We start from the raw sequence: 22,243 nt of genomic DNA, 5'->3' as shown, positions 1-22,243 counted from the left end.
TCTGTGGAGTGTGTGTGTGGTGTGTGGCTATGAGTGTGTGTGTGCTCTGTCTAGTGTGTGTGGTGTATGGTTATGTGTGTATGATTGTGTGTGTGCTGTGTGTCCATGAGTGTGTGTGTGCTCTGTGGAGTGTGTGAGTGTGTGGTGTGTGGCTGTGTGTGTGCTTTGTGGAGTGTGAGTGTGTGTGCATGTCTGTGAAGATCAGGGTTTGGCTGTGCTGAGGCTGGGAACTGCCGAGCAGGGCGGAAGGTGTGTGGGATGGGAGTGGGTAGGAGAGCTTTTTGCATCATGTGTGGCCCGAGTGAAACCCTGAAAACATCCCATTGGGTTGTAAGACTAAGAGTTAGGGGTCTGAGGACGGCTGGGCAGGAGGCGAATGTTTGGAGTTTGAGGGGATCAAAACCCCCAGAATTGGGCTTGTTCCATCTACTTTCAGCTGTTGCCCCTGGGTCATGGGGGTTGGGGCCCAAGGGAAGACTGACCGCTGGTGAAATTGTGAAGTTTACAATTCTTACATCCTTATTTTCTTTTCTCTTTTTTTCTCATCTGTGCTCGATTTCTCCTTTCTGACTCACAGGGCTGCCATGGTGCCCTGGCACTCCTACTCCCAGGGAGTGTCTGCCAGGCTGGAGCACACCATGGGGCAAGGGAGCCAATGGCCCAGCACCCTCTAGGGGCCAGAAGGGATGAACCTGATGGGAAACATTCACAGTCCCCCGACAGCGGGTGGAGGGAATAAATAATGCCAGATACAATGGAAAGTGTAAGTCCTTGAGGTGGTGTGTTCATTCACTCTCTATGATGACCTTTTAGCTTAGGCTCTGCCATCCTCCCTATGTTACAGATGGGCTTAGATGAACGTTTCTCATAAGGCTGTTGTGAGGATCACGAGGCAAGTGTTACAAGGGACTCAGCACACAGCCTGCGACGTGGTCAGAGTGCAGTGGAGATGAGCCACCGCCACTGGGTGGAGGTTGTTGTCATGGGTTCTGCTTGGTTACTGCTTTTCTCTGCTTTGACCTCCGCATGGCCGGGTTACAAGGGCCATTTTCTGGGCCTTCCCAAACTGAGGGTCTCCATCCTCAGGTGGTCCTCTCCATGACCCAACGCTGCCCTCTGCAATGACAGACCACAAGAATCTCCTTGTCTGGTGGACTCACCAAGAACAAGCCCCCACCCCAGGTAGAGGTACCTGACTCAGGGACCCTGTTGTCCCGTCCTTCCAAGCACCACAGGACCCCAGGCTTGCCTGTCCCAGAGCAAGCCACTCCACAGCAGTAGGGCCTTGGAGCATTTACCTTTACCACAATCAGCCCATTTGTGACTTTTTTTTTTTTTTTGACAGAGTCTCACTTTGTCCCCAGGCTGGAGTGCAGTGGCACAATCTCGGCTCACTGCAACCTCGGCCTCCTGGGTTCAGGCAATTCTCGTGCCTCAGCCTCCCAAGTAGCTGGGATTACAGGCGCCCGCCACCATGCCCAGCTAAGTTTTGCATTTTTAGTAGAGACGGGGTTTCACCATCTTGGTCAGGATGGTCTCGATCTCCTGACCTTGTGATCTGCCCGCCTCGGCCTCCCAAAGTGCTGGGATTACAGGTGTGAGCCACCGCGCCCGGCCATGTGACTTTTTTAAAGATAATAAATGGTAGGATTTTGGTGACTAAGATTTCTTCCCTGACTATGGCCATATTCCTATTGGAGTTCTGAGGTGAAAACTCCAAATATGCAGGACTTTTGGATCAACTTCAATGTGACATAACAGCAACAACCTGGATTTTAGGATATTCATGTCCCTGTATCTAGGACAAAGATTTTTGGCTCTAGGGAGAGTGGCTTGGCTGCCCTTTTAAGAATCAACCTTGGAAGAGACACTCCAGAGCTGCTTGGCTCCTATACTGATGATCCTCTCTCCATGCCCGCCTTGCTCCACAGCCTGCTGGGACCTTTGGTCTCAGTCTCACAGCTTGCCTCTCAGCGTGTCCACTGTCCACTTAGACATGTAGCCTTTTTGAGATGATCTCTTATTTTTGTTGCACAGACTCCTTAGTAGAGATAATTATTTTAGGAAAGCTGGGAGGGATGGGGTGGGAAACTCTACTTGTTTCTCTGCCTGGGGGACCTGTTTCAGTTCCTCTCGCTGCTGTTTAATGTTCTTAGGAGAGACGTTCTGCCTCGAGTTTTGGAAAAGTCTAAATCAGAGATCCATTTTTTAGCTTTACAAAACAAAATCAATTGCTATAAACAAATTCCTGGCTGGGTGCAGTGGCTCACGCCTGTCATCCCCATGCTTTGGGAGGCAGAGGCAGAAGGATTGCTTGAGGCCAGGAGTTCCAGACCAGCCTGGGCAACAAACAAGATCCTGTTTCTACCAAAAAAAAAAAATCCTAACCACTGTTCAGCCTTAATAATGCCCAGCAGTGGTTAAGCATTAATAATAGTTGGGCCTTCATAATAGTCCTGTTGGGCCTTAATAATAGTCCTATCTTTACATATGGGACTTTAAAAAAGAATAAACATTAAGATAATTCAAAAACTTGGGGAAGATTTCCTTGTCATCAAATGTTTAAATAGCTCCTTGAATGCTCAGGGCCACTGACCATTGCTAATTGGTTTATCATCATCAATCCTGCAGTTTATTGTCACTCCCCTGTACTAAGCTGACTCATATCCTCTCCAAACTCATGTCCACTGGAACCTATGAACCAGCTTCTTTATTTAAAAGGGTTTCTTGTGCTACACGAGGAGCAGATGGACTTTGGGCCTTACTGACAATATCACTTAGGAATAATATAAGATCACTTTTGGCTTTAGTGACATTTCTTGACCTTTGCTTCAAAAGGCTGGGATAGGCTACACGAGCTCAGGACTGGCTCGCTGGTTATTGCAATGCATACAGAAGTTGCATCTTAATCCTCTACCATAAACATGGCCCTCTGGTGAGTCAGAGAACAGCTTCTTGGAAGGGTAAGACCGTGGTAGGTTCTGACACACCTTGTCATTTTGATCCTCCTGGAATGATTTGTTGTCATTCCAGAAGCTATGTATCCCCATCACAGAAGAGAGAAATACACATTTCTGATGTCCCCTCTTCTGGCTGGATAGAAGCTCAAGGCTCTGACCCAGGTCAGGGCCTGGGAACTGAGACTGAGTACTGCAGTTAGTGGGGCTAGAGGGGAGACCAAAGGAGGCCTGAAGTCTGAGTCCCAGGAAAAGGTAGGCTTGGGAAGCTCATAGCATCCACAGCATTATGTTTAAGGCCTGGGTGGAAGCAAAGGTTCACATCAGGCAGGATGGCAGACTGGGGAGAACTCTCTTGCAGAGAGAACTCTCCACACACAGAAGCCCTGTGGAAGAGTCTAGGGGTGAGATGGGGGGCTAGCTGCCAACAGACAGCTCGGGCAGCCCTTATAGGATATGACATGGTTTAGCACCTGAACCTAGGAATGATCTTAACAGACAAGGGGGTCCCGGGGTGCCTAAAAGTGGGACCAAAGCAAAAGGCAGCCAGATGCAGTGGCTCACGTCTGTGATCCCAGCACTTTGGGAGGCAGAGGTGGGAGGATCAATTGAGCCCAGGAATTCAACACCCGCATAGGCAACATGGCGAAATTCTGTCTCTACAAAAAAATACAAAAAGTTAGCCAGTGTGGTGTCGGATGCCTGTAGTCCCAGCTACTCTGGAGGCTGAGGTGGGAGGATCACTTGAAACCAGGAGGTCAAGGCTGCAGTGAGCCGTGATTGCACCACTGCACTCCAGCCTGGGCAACAGAGTGCCCTGTCTTAAAAAAAAAAAAAGAAAGAAAGAAAAAGAAAAAGAAAAGAAAAGCTCTGAAGGGGCTGTCTGGGAGACAGAAGGTATTGGGGACAAATACAGTCTGAGCCTTGTTGGTGGCAATCACAGTCTTTAATTATTAATTGTCATATTTCTGATTTGTTAGCAAGTGCCAGCTTGTAGGCTGGTTGAAGTACAGAACTCAGAGGAAAAAAGAAATTAAATTTTAGCTTTCTGGCGAGCAGCCCCTCTCTGGCACCATTAAACACTTCTTTGTTTCCCTTCAACTTGGAACTCTTCAAACATGAGGGGTTGTGAGGGTTTGGCCATTCTTTTATCTGAGGTCCATGTGAGTGACAGAAATGGTGGGGCCTGAGAAAGATCTCCCTCCTTTACATTTTCTCTTCTCCCTCCTCCTCCTTATTCTAAAACTGTGCCTCCAACAGAGGGGCAGGGGCTCTTGTAGAGAGATCCCTGGCCCAGGACAGGAGATGCCAAATCTAGTTTATCTCACTGGGGACCTTTGAGAAAAACGCTTCAGCGCCAGGCGCAGTGGCTCATGCCTGTAATCCCAGCACTTTGAGAGGCTGGAGAGGAGGGCGGATCACTTGAGGCCAGGAGTTCGAGACCAGTCTGGTCAACATGGCAAAATCCTGTCTCTACAAAAAAAAAAATTAGCCAGACGTGGTGGCCCACGTCTGTAGTCCCAGCTACTTGAGAGGCTGAGGCATAAGAATCACCTGAACCTGGAAGGCAGAGGTTTCAGTGAGCCGAGACTGTGTCACTGCATTCCGGTCTGGGTGACACAGTGAGACTTTGTCTCAAAAAAAAAAGAAAAGAAAAAAAGAGGCTGGGCGTGGTGGCTCACGCCTGTAATCCCAGCACTTCGGGAGGCTGAGGTGGGCAAATCACGAGGTCAGGAGATGGAGACCATCCTGGCTAACACAGTGAAACCCCGTCTCTACTAAAAATACAAAAAATTAGCCAGGCGTGGTGGTGGGTGCCTGTAGTCCCAGCTACTTGGGAGGCTGAGGCAGGAGAATGGTGTCAACCTGGGAGGCGGAGGTTGCAGTGAGCCACTGCACTCCAGCCTGGGCGACAGTGCGAGACTCCATCTCAAAAAAAAAAAAAAGAAAGAAAAAGAAAAACGCTTCACTCTTCCAAACCTCAATTTTCTCATGTGTGAAATGGTAAGAATGTGGGTTTATAATTACCTGTGTGTATGCTCATCATACATGACTCCTAAGGCCTTAGGACTCGAGACATTTTATGACCTCTCCCAATAGGGGCAGAGGTGAGCACACCTGGTGAAAAGTTAAGACTCAGTGAGTATAAATACTCCAAGAGGAGCTGTGGCTTCTTTCACTGGTGTCCTCAGAAAGGCTGTGAGCAGTGTTGGTAGCATACCTGTCACAGCATCTAGCAGAGCACCTGAATTCTAGTATGTATTCAAATACATCTTTTGATGGAAGGAAAGAAGAGAGGAAGGACGGGAGGGAGGGATGGAGTGGAGGGAAAAATTCTGTTGACATTCCATGATAAGGGTGCAGAGGGGCACTACACGTCTCTCCTTTCTGCAATCAGCTCTCCCACCCTGGTCCCTCTTCCTTCAAGGGACCCATGAAGACCTCTATTCTTCTCTGTACCTGAGGTTCTCTCAACAGAAAGAAGTTGCAAGTGGGACCTCCTCACGCCACCCTCATCCCCAATAGGAGCAATTAGGCCAGGCTTCGATGTCACTGGGGAGGGGACCAGCACACCTCTGAGGACAGTAGGAAAAACCTAGGCAGATGTTAGAGCAGGGAGTGGGGTCCCCAGGAGCTGAGGGCCCCAGGATCGACATGATTCTGAAGGTGATTGTCATGGGTACAGGGAGCAGGCGGCGACACCGTCTAGGCTTCCTGGGGGCCATCCTGGGCCTCGGCAGCCACGGTGCTGGACTGGAGCAGGAAGTCTTTGTAGGCCATCTCGGCTTCCTCCTTGGATGACTAAGGGGCAAGAGGAGAGGCGTCAGTGTTGGGGGCACTGGCTCAGTGGGTGGAGTCGGGGGAGGGGAGGTGCTAAATGTCCTGAATCCATGATGTTGGTCCAAGCAACACAGGCCTGCGGGGCCCACTGTTCTCATCCCAGCCCCCATGCTCACCAAGAAGGATGCACTTTGAGAAATGGAAAGTTGCAGCCTCTAAAAATATCTCCTTCTGTCTCACTACCTCCTTCCGACACATGGAGTGGAACCGCCTCTGTTGCCCGGGCGTGTCCCCAGAAGCTGCCCACGCAGTCCACGGGCAAGGTGGCCTAGGCTGGGGTCAACCACGGTGGTGTATGTTTTTCTTTCTCTACCAGCCAAGAGAGGTAGCTTTTTGGCACCACAAAGTTAAAGCGGAAGGCGGTCTCCAGGAATAACTTGTTCTAACTTTGCTAAATGCCAGAGATGTTTCAAGAAAAAGTAGATATGATAAAAACAACAACAACAACAAAAACTATCCCCTTGGGATTAAAGGCACGAGGTGTTATTTTTCTGGGTCCCCTGAGTCCTAGGGAAGATTGAGGGGATGGTATATGGCACCCAAAGGCAGGAGTTGCCTCTGGTGGGGCTTCAAGAGAAGTCAGCAGGGGCTTCTAGCCTCAAACTGCCCACCGCAAGCAAATGTCTCCTAGGCCCAGGCAAAAAGCTGGTCCTGAGCAAACCCTCAAGGGAGGATGGGTGGCCTGAGGTCCTTGGGTCCCCCAACCCAGGAAGAGCATCCATTTAATCACCAGCATCTGACATTGTAGCTTCCCATCTTTTATGTACCTGCTTTCCTCATCTCCCAGCCTGCCTCTCTCCTGCAGTTTTACAGCCTAATCATATAGCTCACCTCCTTCCTGGGCTTTATCCACATCAGTGTCCCACAACCAGTAAGATACAGTTCTTCCTCAAAAATTCCTGAGGACTCCTGAGGACTGTTTATACCATCCTCCCTATTCTGGGATCGGCCCCCATGTTGAGGTAGTTCTTCCTGAAGTCTAACTGCAGCCCCTCATGCTGCATTTCCTTGTCACATAGTGGGGCTTCCTTCTTCCTCCTCACCCTTTTTGCCTTCTTGGGTTCTTTGGTCTCCGTGGTGCTCTCAGTGGTGGCAACAAACTCTGTGTGAAGAAAGAGGGTAGGTTAGCCCTTACTAGCCTCCTTTTCCCAACCCAGATGTGGGACCAATTCTTACTCTCCCCAGGGGCTGAGCATTCCCTTGAGTGAAGGTCATACCATCTTTTCCTCCGAGGGATGTTTCCTGAGTGATCGAAGAGGCTCCCATGTTGTCATTGGCTCCAAATTCCCTGGAGTTCTCGAAGTCTGACATGCTAATGTCTGTCCTGTAGCTTCTGATTGAAACTCGGTCTGTCCGGGAGGAAGAGGAGTTGGTGTAGGGACAGGGGCTGGGACCTAGAAGGCCAGGCTGGGCTGCTTCTCTTTGGGCAGATCCACTGTAGCCCTGCAGGACAGCTGAGGTGGTGCACCTCTGACTATGACCCGGGGAGATGGAAATGATCCGAGTCTCCTCCCCAGACCCTTTTCCTGGGTAATCAGGACTTGATAATCCCTGACCTTTGTTTGTCACTCTGGAACCTTTCAATGCACAGCATCTCCTTTAGTCCTCACATCAGCCCCGTGAGGTCGTGTTTATCATCCTTGACTTGAGCCTTGAGGATACTGAAGCATGGCATAAGGATGGCCCAATGTCACACGGCTCATTAGTTATTCAATTAGTCCAAGCCCAGGGTCTCCTGAAACCCAGTCTCCTCTTCCTGGCAGCCCTGCCTCTGAACCTAGATCCTGGGTAATTGGAGATGATTTTTCAGAGTTAGTATTTGGACAGCAGCTCTGAATTTCAGTTTCGAGTATGTGTGGGTTTCTCTTTCCCCATCCTGCTTTCTCGGGATTCTTTGTTTCAGCCCATGAAAAAGAAGAGACACAGCAGCTTCCTCTATGGGTGGATGATTCAGGACTGAGGGCTCGGGTTGGAGGTGGGAGGCAGGGAGTATCCCAGGGACTCACCGACATTCTTCCTGTGCCGGGCTCTGGCCACTCCCACAGCCACGGCTCCCAGTGCCAGCACCAGGCCCAGGGGCACCAGGGTGGAGACCAGCACTCTGGAGCTCCCACCTTGTTCCTCAGAGCTGGAAGAAGGCTTAAGTTAGTTCATCCCTGGAAGGGAGATCTGGGGGCCTGAGGTTGTGCTGGCAAGGTTGGCTTGGTCCTTTTTCCTCCCAGGTTGATCCACCCCATCCTGCTGATGCAGCTCCCTAGCTCTGTTCTTCTAAGAAGCCTTCCCAGACTGGCAAAGGCACGCACTGGGCCTTGTTGCATCCCAGGCCTGGAAGATTGAACTGAATTGTAAACACCTCCCCAGCCATGGGAGAAGGGCAGAGGGTACCACGGGACCCTCCCAAGTATAAGTAGAGGTAGTAAGGGCTGCCCCAGTGCTTAAGAGACAGACAGGCTTTCCTCCTTGGACCTGGTGGCTCAGCCTCAGGTGCTCGGCTCTGGGGTGTTCTCCGAGTGGTGAGCCTTGAATCCTTCCTCACCTGCCGGAATCCACAGATGCTCTGCTCCCACCAGCTTGATCTCCTGTATCTGCCACCGCCTTTTCCTCTGCAAAAAGCCTGGGATCCTGAATGGCTTTGTTCTCAATCTCCCGGGCACCAGAGTCTAGCACCTTCTCATCAGGAGCAGTGTCTGCCTTCGCTAGGCTGACATCGCGGGAGCCTGCAGCAGGGAAGAGTGGGCCTGGGTTGTGGTTTTTCTCTATGATCTTACTCCTCGAGCTGAAGGAGTCTGGGGAGACTTCATGAGGAATCACAGGGTCAGTGTTTAATCTCAAGACTGTTGGGGTAGGACCCAGGATGACATTAGAAACAGCCGTGATGGCCTTCTTCAGCTGTCACAGATGATCTCTGCCCCATTACTACCAAAAGTGTGGTGGGGACCTTCAAGGCTTCATGCCATAGATCAGCTGTGCATAAAGGCTGACCCATCACTTATGCCCAGGAGATTTTCAAGGCTCTGAGACGCTGACCCAGGCTTCCCGACTGCCCAGCTGGGTATGATAGTGCTGCCCCCTGGAGGTAGCCTGGCGATGGGCCCCTCAGTGAGTCCCACCAGCAGGGTCCAGACACAATAGGATTTCTTGAGGGACTACAAAATACCCTTATTAGGGCTAAAACATTTCATGTGAAATTTTAAAAGAGGACTTGAAATGCAGATTTACTAGATGTTTCCTAATTTTCTTGATCAGACCTTGTAAATGAAGGTATCTGGCCCTCTTTTGAGGGCAAGCTTTGGCAGGGGGAAGGGGGATGAACATATCGCATATGACAGTGATGTATGCATATTATTCTTCTATACAGAGAAGAATATTTCCAGATAGAGAAGAGACTTCAATCTGGGTTGAAGTGGCGACTATGGGACTTGTATTTTTTTTTTTTTTTTGAAATGGAATCTAGCTCTGTTGCCTAGGCTAGAGTGCGGTGGCACGATCTCGGTTCACTGCAACCCCCGCATCTTGGGTTCAAGCAATTCTCATGCCTCAGCCACCCAAATAGCTGGGATTACACCACCATGCCCAGCTAATTTTTGTATTTTTAGTAGAGATGAGTTTTCTCCATGTCGGCCAGGCTGGTGTTGAACTCCTGGCCTCAAGTGATCTGCCTACCTTGGCCTCCCAAAGTGCTGGGATTAGAGGTGTGAGCCACCACATTCAGCTGGGAGTTGTCTTAATGCCAAGGTTAAATAGCAAACCCACTATTTTTACTTAGTTGGTATGTTTATTCGAGATGTCCCTTTTGAAGGGCTCAATGAGGCTATATAGGACCTAAAAGTCCCCTCCCTTCCCACCCTCCACTTTCAGCCTCTTACAGCCAAACGTAGGGGCCAGCACTGATTGAGAAGCTCTTAGGCAGGGGCCTTCAGGAAGTCTTGCCTCTGGGTCTGAGGAGTGCAGGCCCTGTCCTTGGAGACTCACCTGCTGCCTTGCTCTCTTCAACTGCCACATAGACGGCTGCAGTCTCTCCATAGAAGTGGCCCTGCTTCACTCCACACCAGTACCAGCCCTCGTCAGCCCTGGTCACCGAGTTCAGGGTCAGGGAGACAAGCCGGCTGTTCTCGTCGCAGTTCACGAAGGCCTCGCTGGGGCCTTCGTCTTGGCTGGGCAGGGCCTGGCAGCCCGTGTTATTCCACTTGCACCAGTATTTCTCGTACGAGGAGAATTTGCACGGGAAGTGGCAGGAGACCTTGAGAGTCTCTCCCAGCACAGCCGTGACATTCTCTGGTACCTTGAGGTTTGGTTCTCCTGGAGGAGGGAGGGAGGCAGAAATAAACACAGAGGTTGGTACTTGGAGATGCTGCAGGGAAGTGACTCTGGTGGGAACTTTGTCCACATGTCATATATATATATACTTTTGTTTTTGTTTTTGAGACAGAGTCTCTCTCTGTCACCCAGGCTGGAGGGTAGTGGTGTGATCATAGCTCACTGCAACTTCCATCTCCTGGGCTCAAGCGATCTTCCTGTCTTGGCCTCCCAAGGTGCTGGGATTACAGGCATGCACCACCATGCTCAGTCTACATTTCCTCTTTGGATAGCATTAGAAATAAGTATGTTATTTTGACTACATAAGAAATGTAATTGTGTGCCTAGGTAATAATTATTATTGATGAGCACCATGATCAATCCAGAGTCTACCATAGACCATAGATCTTCGCACATGGACTTCAGTTTGCTTTCCTGACTGTTCCTTTTGCTTTCCTGACTGTTCCTTCTCTTCTAGACTCAATACAAAGAGGTATCTGCAATCCTTGACTTCAGCTGATGCCCGCACACTGCAAAAGAAGCCCATGTTCATGGTAGTAGGAGGTACCATGTATGGTAATTCAGAGTGTAGGGTGCGTGTTACAGGCATGAAAATGTGACCTCTGGATAGGTGGGCTCTCTCCTGAGGTCTGGCCCATCAGGGTGGAGGCAGGTGAAAAAGGAGGAAGAGTGGTTGGGGATGCTGCTGCTGGCTGGAGAGGTCTTAGAGCTTTCTCCCTCCCTGTTCAACTCTTACCTTCGATAATCTTGATCTCCACGGTGGTCCTCCAGCGAGTATCGCCGTTGGTCAGACACCAGTAGAAGCCGGCGTCCTGGCTGGTGAGCTGGTTGAGGATGACAGTGAAGGTGCCGTTGCCTGGCTCCTCCAGCAGGGAGAGGCGGCCCTCGTACTGCTCCTGAACCTGCCCCTGGCTCTCCACCAGCAGGGGGCAGCGGCCATTCTGGGCCCCTTCCCAGAGACACCAGTACTTGATGCTTTTGCTTTCCTTAGGGTTGTAGGGGCAGAGCACGGACACAGAGCCTCCTGCCACCCCCTTCACCACAGTGGGGCTGCGGGGAATCGTGGACTCTGGAAGCACAGACAGAGATGGGATGGGAGGATGGCCACGCAGGAAGAGCCTTGTGTGGCCTGAGAAGCCTTCTTCCCAGGGTCTCAGCCAGGATGGGGAGTGAAGTTTACATGCATCACCTTACCCTCCTCAGAAAATGAAAAGTAACTTTCCTAATGTCACAGAGCCTGCAGCTGGAGCCACCAGGGCCAGACTCTGAGGGCATGGAGTCTCCCCATCAGCCTGGACATGTTGTTCTTTTCCCCCATCTTATTCTGAGCAGAGAATGGAAGGAGTTGAAGGAGAGAATATCAGCTCTTCTTCTTTGGCTTCTTACAAAGTCTCTCTCTGTATAAGTTTTTGTCTATTTAGTACACTAACAAGTGTATTCCACAAAAGTGGCCCAATGGATTATGCCCAAATCAAGAAAATATATTTAGGATGGTATGATGTAAAATATAAAGTATGTAGCAAAGGTGAGCTTAATTGTTGGGGCCCCAAGGGGCATCTCAAAGACGATAGCCATTCTCCAGGCAGCTAAAACCGAGGTCCAGAGAGAACCAGGTGACCAAAGATGCAGGGGGTCCTGGTGAAGACCCAGAGCTGGATATGGACATGGCATGCAGGGAATATAAGCCCCTTTAAAAAAAAAAGTCACAAGCACAGATACTTGGAACTGCAAGTACTGGTTTGCTGCTTCTCACGAGGGCAACTCTATGCAGGGTGCTCTGGGGTGAGACGGAGCTGGGATTTAATTCTTTCACCATGCTGATGGCTCACTGCAGTAGGGCTGAGTGGGCCAGATGGTGCTGAAATTCACAAATAACCCTACGACAGTGAAACATTTAGACGCTGGGGCACTCCTGGGAACCCATTGAGACCAAGATAAGCCAATCCTTTTTCCATCTGAATGTGAGGGATGAGGCACCCATCTTGTTCAGGGACCAGGGGAGGGGACAGAGGGCCCCTGCAGAGCCTGCCACAGCCCTGAAACACAGTCTATAAGTCCTGCCTCAATCAAGAGCTTTACTCACCTCTTGCTTGTTAAGCAGGGACAGCTATCAAAAGGACTTTGATAACAGAAGAGTAATTAGGAGCTGCCACCAGGCAGAGGCTGCTTTTTCTCGCTGTCCTGTGCAGCAGCCCACACAGCCTCCAGTTCGGGGCTGGTCATTGAGTGTATGCTGTTGGCTGATTGATGACTATTGATGAATACACTCAGAGGGAGCTGAGCTTGGCTCTCACCTGAGAGACTGCCCCACCTACTCCCTCTCCCTCTCTAGGGTCTTACCCTCATTGACGAAGAGTTGCCAGGCCTGGATGGGCGTGCCTTCCTGCAGCTGACCATCTGAGTGGGCTCCACACAGGTAGCGCCCTGCATCCTCCTTCCTCAGGCCGGTGATCACCACACTGAATGAGCCATCCTTGTCCTGGGGGTTGAGCAGGATCCTGCCCTCAAAGGCTGGGGCCCTCTTCCCCAGGGTGTTGACGACCACGTCACAGTTTTCCCCACTGCTCTCTCGGCACAGAAATTTGGCCACGTTTGCCACCTCAAGGCCCAGTGCACAGTGGAAGGTCACTGAGCCCCTCAGGTCTTCATAAACCAGCTCAGGCTCGGGCTTTAGCACTTGGAGGTCAGCATTCTTCTTATTACTATTGGAATCATCCCCAGCCTGGCAGAAATACTGCCCAGCATCGCTGAGCCTGAGTCGGTTGATGACAACGCTGAACATTAACTGGCCAGTACCCTGAATATCAAGGCGTATTCTTCCCTTATAGCTGGGATTCACATAACCACTGGAGTCGATGACCAGCACAGGGTACAGGCCTATCTGCTTGTACAAGGACTTCCTCTTTGGAGCATTCTCAGTCTTGAAAGGGCAGTTGATGGTCACCGTTCTGCCCAGGTCCACTGTGTAGACTTTAGTGTCATTTAGGAGCCCAGGACCTGCAGGATGAGGGGTGCAAGGTAGGGGGCGGGCAAGTTGTGATTCTACTTTCTTGCAACATAGGACTATTTGCTATTCCTAGTTAAGGTGGGGGTGGACTTATAACCTGGAATGCCCTCCTTCCCAGAGGAACACTGTCAGAATATATCTTCCAAGGCCCAGCTTGACAGCTGTCAAGAGATTAGCTGACACTAATCTCTCCCTGCCCTGTGCTTTCTTGATACATCTGCATCACTTATTACATCTAATCTGGTGTATGGTTAATTATGTTCTCCATGGGCTGGAAGTTCCTTGAAGGCAGGAACATGTTTTTCTCATGTTTGACCCCTCTGCTGTGACAAGCACAATGCCTCTAGGTAGTAGGTGGCCAAATTAATGTGTGCTGAACTGAACAGAATGAATGTAAATGCAGGGTGATGGATTTCAATGCATACAATAGAAGTTTCTAAAAATTACAACAGTCTAAATGTGAAATGGGCTGTCTCGTGGAGCAGTGAGTTTCTGCTAAAATGCTTAATCACAGGCTGCATACCCATCATTGGCATGTTCTTCTAAGTGTCCGGTTAGGGTGAACTCTAAGCCCTCTTCACCTCTAAAGATTCTGTGGTTTTGAATCTCGATCCCCATCTGAATGACCTCCTCATTTAGTCCACAGACAATAGTAGGCATATTCCAAAGGAGCAAAACATGTCTTTGGGAGTCCCCCTGAATTTCTTTCCTCCACAAGACCTTTCTTTTGAGTTGCCCTTGACTATCTAAAATAGCCTCATTGTTAAACCCTTGTCAGAAAGAGCTTTTCTTTTTTTCTCTTTCTCCAACTAGAATAGGCTTGTTAGCAACCCATCCTTTCGGGATCTTGGTCTTTGGTCAAGAACTAATAATCTAATTTATCCTGATAATACCGAAAGACTAAGGGTTCCCGGGTTAAAAAAAAAAATACGCATTTTACAAGAAGCCTTTTGGCGGCCCAAACCTTGATGGAAAAGTGCATTAATGATAGGAATTTAAGGATCCCTGTAAATCTCTCTCTAAATTTTCTATCTCCTTAGCCTGATGTCAGATTTCCCTTTCTACCTGTAGCAAACACGAGAAAACTTGTCCTCCTGATACCCTTCTAAGCTGGGGTCTCCAGAAAGCCTAAAATGTTATAGGCCACCAAGTCCTAGAAGGGTTCACTCATCACCCCAAGTAGGCCCTATCTGTCTCCTTCTCCTGTTCTAAGAAGTCTTTGCTGGGGAGAGGGGAGCCTTCTGACCCCCAACCCGGCTACGCATCCTCGTCAGGAAGTTCCTCCTCTAGCCCTCCATGCATCTTAGAGAATTCCCTCTGACTTCCCCCCAGAAGCCCAAGGAGCCTGGATCCTTACCCTGGCTGACCTCCAGGCTGACGTCAAAGGACAGGCCTCGGCTATTGATGCCCAGGCCACACTTGTAGAGCCCAGAGTCATCCCGGCTCAGCTGGGCAATGTTCACCACAAATGTGCCGTTCTCCGGGAAGTTGGTGAGGTTAGCCCTGCCTGTGTAGTTGTTGGAGACGTAGCCCTCCGAGGAGATGAGGGTTACACAGCGGCCGCTGGCTCCCCGCCGGCACCAGTACTTCCGGGTGTGCCGGTTGACAGAGGAGGGTGGGTAATAGCACGTGATGGACACTGAGTTACCTTCCACACTATTCACCTCCTCGGGACCAAATATGGGACTCTTCGTGGAGATGGCTGTGGGTACAGAAGAGAGAGGCTTTCTGAGGCCCTTGGGAGGTAAAGCCTGTTCCAGATAATCCTCTATGAGGAGATGTGGTTTTCTACCTGACACGTAGGCCCTCTGTTGATAATTTATCATATATCACAGCTGGAAAATTGCTGAGATTAAATAAAGTGACTGTTTTAATCATGATTAAATTCTAATTGTAATTCATTAGTGATAACCATTTCAAGGACAAGGGAATGACAAATTTATGATAACCCTTGTTTTTTATTTTATATATTTTTATTGTTTTGAGACAAAGTCTCTCTCTGTCGCCCAGGCTGGTGTGCAGTGGCACAATCTCGGCTCACTGTAACCTCCGCTTCCCAGGTTCAAGCGATTCTCATGCCTCAGCCTCCCAAGTAGCTGAGACTACAGGCGCATGCTGGCTAATTTTGGTTTCTATTTAGTGGAGACAAGGTTTCTCCATGTTGGCCAGGCTGGTCTTGAACTACTGACCTCAAGCAATCCACCCGCCTCGGCCTCCCAAAGTGCTGGCATTACAACTGTGAGCCAGCATCCAGCCATCCCATGTTTTTTCAAACAATAACACCACTTTCATAAGGTGTTATATGTTTGCACTTGCCATGTGTTATTTCCTTATATTTCTAAAAACACTTTGTAGATTCTTTTCTTTTCTTTTTTTTTTTTTTTCCCCAGATAAAAATATTGTGAGCCAGGAAGGATAAGTAATTTCCCTCAGATTTCACAGCGGATCATAGAGATGCTTGGTTGAAGTTAAGGTCTTTGTTATTCTCAAAGAAGATCTTTCACAGACCCCTGGCCTTGAGATTAGGAGGCGCCATTCCTGTCCCTGATTTCCAGTGCTCACAGACATGGCCTTTCAGCGTCTTCTCTGTATGACTCTTCCTCAAGGGAGTGCCAACTTTGAGAGGGACATCCCTGGGGATGAGTCTGATTTTAGTGTCCCCAGGGAGGTGAACCCTGGAGTCGGGCAGGCTGAAGGGGTAGAGCTTGGGGAGTTGGGACCTGGCAGACACACCTGGGAAGACCGCCAGCAGGCAGGTGAGCACGAAGAGCAGCATTGCTGGTGGGTCCTGAGCGCCGCACCACTCAGGCCGACTTCTCGTGTGCAATGCTGAAAAACAATAATCACAAGGAGATGAAGCGCCCCTTGTCTTCCAAGACTAGTTGAACTTAGAGTTTCTGCAACATCTGTTTGGCTTTGTATCTCCAGCAACTGACATAAATCCTGTTGAATGAATCAGTGCCTTCACCTTTTCCATAACAACTCAAAGTCTTATCATCCTTCAACGCTTATATTTCCTTAATAGCTATAAGTAGCTTTTGTCTTCTCAACTAAGCTGCAAGCTCCTTTGGGATAGAGATATTGTGTCATTTGTTCTGTTTCCCTGCCCATGAGACACAGTCCCAGACACACCATAAGATCTCAGGAACGGCTTGCTGGGTGATTGGTTCCTACCAACATGTGGCCCCATCTTTCTGTTTCAGCTGCCCTCCCTACATTCCTGGGAGGTGAAGTGGGCTGACATATTTCACGGTGTGTTCAGAGGAGGAAACAGAGACCCACAGAGGAGGTGTCATGATTATTAAGGCTGTAAATGTAACGATGATAGTCCTAACCCCATTGATTGCTCCCTTATTGTGTCTCAGGCACTGTGTTGAATAATTTATGTGTATTATCTCATATAGACTTGATATCAGCCCTATAAGTTGAGTATTCTTATCCACATTCACATGGGAGGAAATGAAGGCTTCAAGGTTAAGTACTTTCCTCAAGGGCACATGGGGTTAAGTGTGTAGGGGTACACAGAATGGGGGTCGGGGAAGATTTGGGCCCACCTTTGTCTGATTGCAAATTCCATGTGCTTAACCTCTCCACTACTGTATTGCACCCCAAATACAAGAGCATGCTTTTACCTTATGCTTATTTGTGTTATTTGTAGAGACCCTGTTGCTTATGAAAGCACTATCATTTACATTATTTCATTTGAGCTTTATACGTTCCCTTGAAATAAGACAGACAGGTATAATCACAACCATTTTATGGATAAAACATTGAGATCTTAAGATACTGAATGATAGGCTTACGTTTTCCCAGCAACTTGGTTATGGAATTGGGGTTAAAAACTTAGGTGTTAGGGTATTTGTAATCCTGCCTGGTAAGGCCTGGCAGACAAAGATGAAGAATCGAAGATCAGACCACTCAGATGGAGCAGGCTGTGTGGACTTTGTCATCACCGTGGACACAGCCCAGGGCTGAGGAGAGCTGAGGGTACCAGGGGCCTGCCTGACAGCAGCTGTCATCAAGACCCCAACTACAGCCTAGAGGAGGAGAGAGAAGTCTCTACTTTCCCAGACTTTGACAGACTTTAAACTCTGGAGTTGTCTTGACAAAGAGAGTGTTAAATGATCGTAAGTTTGGGCAGTAATGAGTGCCCATAAAGATAAGGACGCTGTAGTAAGCAGGAGGAAGCTGGGCGTTATCTCCCAGACCTCCCTCACCACCCTGGCCCCTGCTCCTACTCCCAGACTCCCTTCACCAACTTGAGCCAAAGGCAATAGAGTTGTTTATCTTGGTTATTTCTTTGTTGCAGGGGAATTTCCCAGCAAGGAACCTTTTATTTCCTTGTGAATATAAAGGTATTTTGTTTCTGCAGTTCTTTGGAAGAGTAAGGGGAGGGAGTGGGAACAAATATGGGTGTCAGATGGCAACGTTGAGGCTCTCTTGAGTCCGGTTAATTGCCCCAGACCTTTCTTACCAGGTCAATGATTAATCCCTGGAGTGGGGCCTTGGCCAAATACCAGTCAGCTCCAACATGGAAGCAATCAGGGGATGCTAGCTGGGATGTCATCACCTGCGTGGGCACTGCAAGCTGTCATGGGAGATGCTCCCAGGTGGGAGCCGCTTTCAGGAGGCCAGGAAGTCTCAGGAACCGTTGGGATGGGCTGGCTGCAAAGTCCTGAGAGATCTACCATTTGCTACTTGTGCTGGCATAGGGTGGGTGCAGTCACAGGCGGGAGGACAAAATGCTGCCTGCTTTTAAGAACCCACACCAGCAGCAGCTGTCCTTGCTTCTTGTTCCTGTCCTCACTTCTAGATAAGCAAGCTGCTTAATATTTGTGTGAGACAGGAGTGGTCTTCCCACAAGCTGAGCTGGGGGAATGCAGCCCTCCTCAGGACTTGGCCTGGGTTGCAGAGAGTCAGATGCCAGCTTCTCCAAGGTGAAGACCCTGCCCTCTGTCCCAGACTTCTCATTTTGTGACATGTTTGGGCGGCTGTGCATGTTCGTGTAGAGAGGGGACATATGTGTGCACCCATTACCCTCTGCATGGTCTCAAGCCAGGGATGAGAGCATCAGGCATGCACAGACAGGTCAGGCAGATGGCAACATTGACAGGATGCACACAGTCCAGTCCTAGATGGGATGACTGGCAGGAGAGGATACCCCCACTCTCGGGAACAGGAGCTCTTCTTTGCCCAAAGCTAAAACTTGAAGCACAATTTCTCTAGTAGCAGTTGAAAGGACCCCGAGCTTTCAGAATCATTAGAGACCCCTTCCTCTCAAAACCAGAGACTTTCTTCCAAACCTGGGGATTCAAATCTCAGGGACACCCCCCACCCCCAGGGTGGCTGGGGCTGGATTTAAAGGATTTGCTTAAGGAATAAAAAGAACATAATGTTGGGCACCTGCTATGTGCCAAATGCTTTGCTAGGTTCTTTTCTTGTATGACTTCATCCATCAGCACAACAACCCAAGAGGCTGATGTTGTTATCCTCATGACACAGGTCGGAAATCTAAGGGTTACAGGGATTCTTGACCCCAAGACCCACAGCAGAATCCGAATTTGAGGTCACTACCCCATTATCACTCTTTAAATGAGCAGACGGACCTGCTTTATTGGGTTTTATATGTGTGATATTATATCATGCATGAGGGCACGTTTTCTGGTCCTTAAACTAGCAGTTGTTTTTTCACTGCTGAAGCTAGGATGTGCTAGATCACTTTCAGTTTACTGAGTTAGCATCCCAATATATGTGTAACATATGTCCCCAGAATTGTGGATTGGGGCAGGAGTGTAAGCTGTGCTGAAGAATAGTTTTTCTTTTTATAAAATGTATTTAACTAGCTCCTATTCAGTTAAAGTGACTGCACTTCGTCTGTCATGGTGTGGAGTCCAAACCTTTGTCCATCTAATCTCAGTTTTCCCTCTTTTTCAGAGGAAGAAAGGTCCCCTGGACTTGGTATGAGAATAGAAGTCTGCTTGCTGGGCATCCTGTGAAGATAGAGAGTGAGCTACTTAGGTTGGACTCATGTGGATAAGAGAGGAGACAAGCGCTATGGGCTAGGCTAGAAGAACGTACACTGAGTCCTTTCCAGGTGCTTTACATGTGTTAATGTGTTTCATTTTTACAGCCACCCTAGGAGATAGGACAAAATGGGCAACCCCATTTCATGAGTGAGATAATTGAGGCACAGAGAGGTGAGACATTTGCCCAAGGTTGCACAGCTGGTAAGTGACTTAAATGGGATTCTAGATCAAGAGCATAGGCCCTTAGCCACTCTGCTCTACCTCAGAGGGTCTTCCTGTTGAGAGGAAGCAGTGGAGAGAGGAAGAAGCAGGATATTCCACCTTAGCGAACTGAGAATTTGTTCAGTTCTTTCCTCTCTGCCTTTCATGGAAAAGGCAGTTCTTATAAAGAGACACCTGGGACCAGGCGTGGTGGCTCACGCCTGTAATCCCAGCACTTTGAGAGGCTGAGGTGGGTGGATCATAAGGTCAGGAGTTCAAGACCAGCCTGGCCAACATGATAAAATCCCGTCTCTACTAAAAGTGCAAAAATTAGCTGGGTGTGGTGGCACTGGTCTGTAGTCCCAGCTACTCAGGAGACTGAGGCAGGAGAATTGCTTGAACCTGGGAGGTGGAGGTTGCAGTAAGCCGAGATCACACCACTGCATTCCAGCCTGGGCGACAGAGCAAGATTCCATCTCAAAAAAATAAAAAATTAAAAAATGAAGAGACATCTGGACCCAGGGGTAGGTGCCAACAGAGAAATTTCTTCCTGGAAAATATTAGCTGCTATTTATTTAGCACCTACCGTGTGTAGGATATGTTACATAACCATGTGTATAACCAGGCATGTTGACGCCAAAGCCTCTTTCCACTCCACCATACTGTGTCGATGCCAGTGACATTGGGACTCCAGCCCCAGCCCCTCCAGAGAGAGGGCAAGATGTAGGTGAAGGTCTCTGCTGAGCACAATGCATAGGTATTTTTTTTTAAGTTGGATAGTTTGCTTTTTAGGTGACATCAAAATGTCCTCATGACCATATCAAAATGGCTGTACCAAAACCTCATCGTTCAAACTTGCTGGTGACTTTGCACCAGTCACATAGACTCATGGTGTCTTGATTTCGTCCACTAGGGAAGGGCATCACAAAACCAACACTGCCTACCTCCTCGTTGGTATCAGGGGAGAATGAGATGAAGCTGTGAAAGCCCAGGGCAAGTGGGTTTACTAAATGGAAGCCTGTGTGACCCCATTTTTTATCACCTAAAGCCACAGAGGTCTAGAGGCTCTAGGAGATAGGCAAAGAGAGTTGCTTTCCTGACTCCTGGCTCAGCGTCCTTTCTGCTACATTAGCACATCCAGAGGCGGGAGAAGGATGGAGAGAGAATTCCAGATCTGGCTCTGAGAAGACCTATGTCCAGGCATCAGACAGCTGCCTTCTACCTAAACCCCTGAAATTGGCATCTCCTCTCCAGATGTTAAAGGATCTATAATTCTCCTAGTGAAGGGGGAAAGTGATGGCACAAAATAGGAGCAGCTCCAATGGCCCCAGGCACTGTGGCAATTGCACAAAGGGAACTGGGGGTCAGGGACGGAGCTTGACCAGCTGCTGCCCTTGTGCTGGACAGTCCCACTGCTGGCTTGAGCTGCTGTCAGGGTGGGCAAAGGGAGGGGAAGCCCATGTCTGAGATCTGCTGGCTGCAGAGCCAGGAGGAGCCGCAGGAATTGAGCATGCTGCCTGTGGGGCTCAGCTCCACCTCACTCAGTGATCCCGTGAGGACCTCATTTTTTCTACCTCTAGGAAGGGCAGGATGATGCGATGACACACACTTATGTCTCCCGTGGCAGGAATCTGCTAGAGCAAAGCGAGGTGGAATTGGAAAGGATTTCAGAGATTCTTGGAAGACCAGAAAAAGGAGCTGAACTGCCTTTGCCAGAAAGCCACAAGTGGGAAACCTCAAAGACTGGAAGAGGACTTGCTAGGTGCCATCCTTTATGCGCATTGTCTAATTCCAGGTCTGTCTGGTGTTCAATAAATCCTTGATTAATTAAACTAAACTGAAAAATATGAAACAATTCCTATTTCATTCTAGAGATTACAAAGCTATTTCACCCATATTTTCTCATTTGAACCCACATTGACCCTGAATGATAGGTGTTATTTCTATCTTTGTTTTACAGATTAAGAAACAGAGGATCAGAGAGGTTAGGTGGCTTGCCTAAGGCCACACAGTTAATCAACTGTGAGGAGTTAGGAAATCCAGGCACAGACCAAGCTGAAAGAGTAGAACTACATATGCTGACCACAGAGGTCCCTTCCCACCTGCTGATATTTCTCAGAAAAGGATGGGGGGCTTCCACACATGTGCGTCCCTACTTGTCCCACTGGGATATGCACGCTTACTTCCCAACCACACACAGTCACACAGTCTGCCTCTTTGCTCTTCCCACCCCACTATCTAGGAGACTAGGAGTTGGGAATGGAGGGGGTTACCTGAGCCATCGTCCCGAGCCCTTTCCAGATAGCATCCCGTCTGGGGATCCCAGAGCAGTAACACTTACTTTTAATCACTTCCTTCTCTCCCGTTGATCTGACTTCAGGGACACAGACTGCTGGCCAGTTGGTAACCCCTGCCTCTCTAGGAGCTACTGGCAGGGCACTGGACACTGCTGCCAAAACTGAAACTCTGCTCAGTGTTTGACCCACACCTGGGCTCTTAAAGGGCCACTCTCCCACAGGCACCAGGGCCAGCCAGGGTCACGTGACTCTCACAGATCCCTTGCTTTCCTTTCATTTTGGCCTTCCTGGCTGGCTCCATTTGGTTTCCTTTGACCTTGGGGAGACTCTGTTAGTTGGGAATCCTCCATCATTGCAGCTTCAGGATGAGGACAGAATGTCAAGTGTGAAGCTGCTGTTCTGTCGCTTTCTAGCTGCAAGACCTTTGGCGAGTCACCTTCCTATTTCTTTTCGTCTGGAAAAGAGGGATGGTAATACCAAATCTACAGGTAGAAGATATAGCCAGATATTAGCTCTAAAATACCTGGCCCAATGCTTGATTTGAAGTTGACATCATCTGATGGGGCACAGATGGCAGGAGTGGCTGTCATAGTCCTT

At 49.1% G+C, this 22,243-nt stretch overlaps 1 protein-coding gene across 1 annotated transcript; it reads right to left on the bottom strand.

The window, feature by feature from the left end:
* Nucleotides 1–3,884: 3,884 nt before the first annotated feature.
* Nucleotides 3,885–21,821, bottom strand: PIGR (polymeric immunoglobulin receptor). Its single transcript, XM_032136642.2, has 11 exons — nucleotides 21,691–21,821; nucleotides 15,856–15,951; nucleotides 14,480–14,824; nucleotides 12,456–13,112; nucleotides 10,852–11,184; nucleotides 9,771–10,097; nucleotides 8,335–8,515; nucleotides 7,805–7,926; nucleotides 7,016–7,147; nucleotides 6,842–6,900; nucleotides 3,885–5,759 (listed from the first exon to the last, which is right to left on the bottom strand). Exons 2-11 carry the CDS (start codon nucleotides 15,896–15,898, stop codon nucleotides 5,664–5,666), a joined length of 2,295 nt encoding a protein of 764 aa, XP_031992533.1. The 5' UTR covers nucleotides 15,899–15,951; nucleotides 21,691–21,821; the 3' UTR covers nucleotides 3,885–5,663.
* Nucleotides 21,822–22,243: the final 422 nt, after the last annotated feature.

Source organism: Hylobates moloch, unplaced genomic scaffold (assembly GCF_009828535.3).
Source record: "Hylobates moloch isolate HMO894 unplaced genomic scaffold, HMol_V3 SCAFFOLD_18, whole genome shotgun sequence".
Taxonomy (NCBI): Eukaryota; Metazoa; Chordata; class Mammalia; order Primates; family Hylobatidae; genus Hylobates; species Hylobates moloch.
The sequence above is the reverse complement of the archived record's forward strand: the minus strand, read 5'-3'. Positions and strand labels throughout refer to the sequence as shown.

Coding starts and splice junctions, on each gene's coding strand:
- PIGR (XM_032136642.2), bottom strand. CDS start 15,898: ATGCTGCTCTTCGTGCTCACCTGCCTGCTGGCGGTCTTCCCAG. Junction 14,825..15,855: donor CCTGCTGGCGGTCTTCCCAG/GTGTGTCTGCCA, acceptor CTGTACCCACAG/CCATCTCCACGAAGAGTCCC. Junction 7,148..7,804: donor CCGGCACAGGAAGAATGTCG/GTGAGTCCCTGG, acceptor CCTCCCGGACAG/ACCGAGTTTCAATCAGAAGC.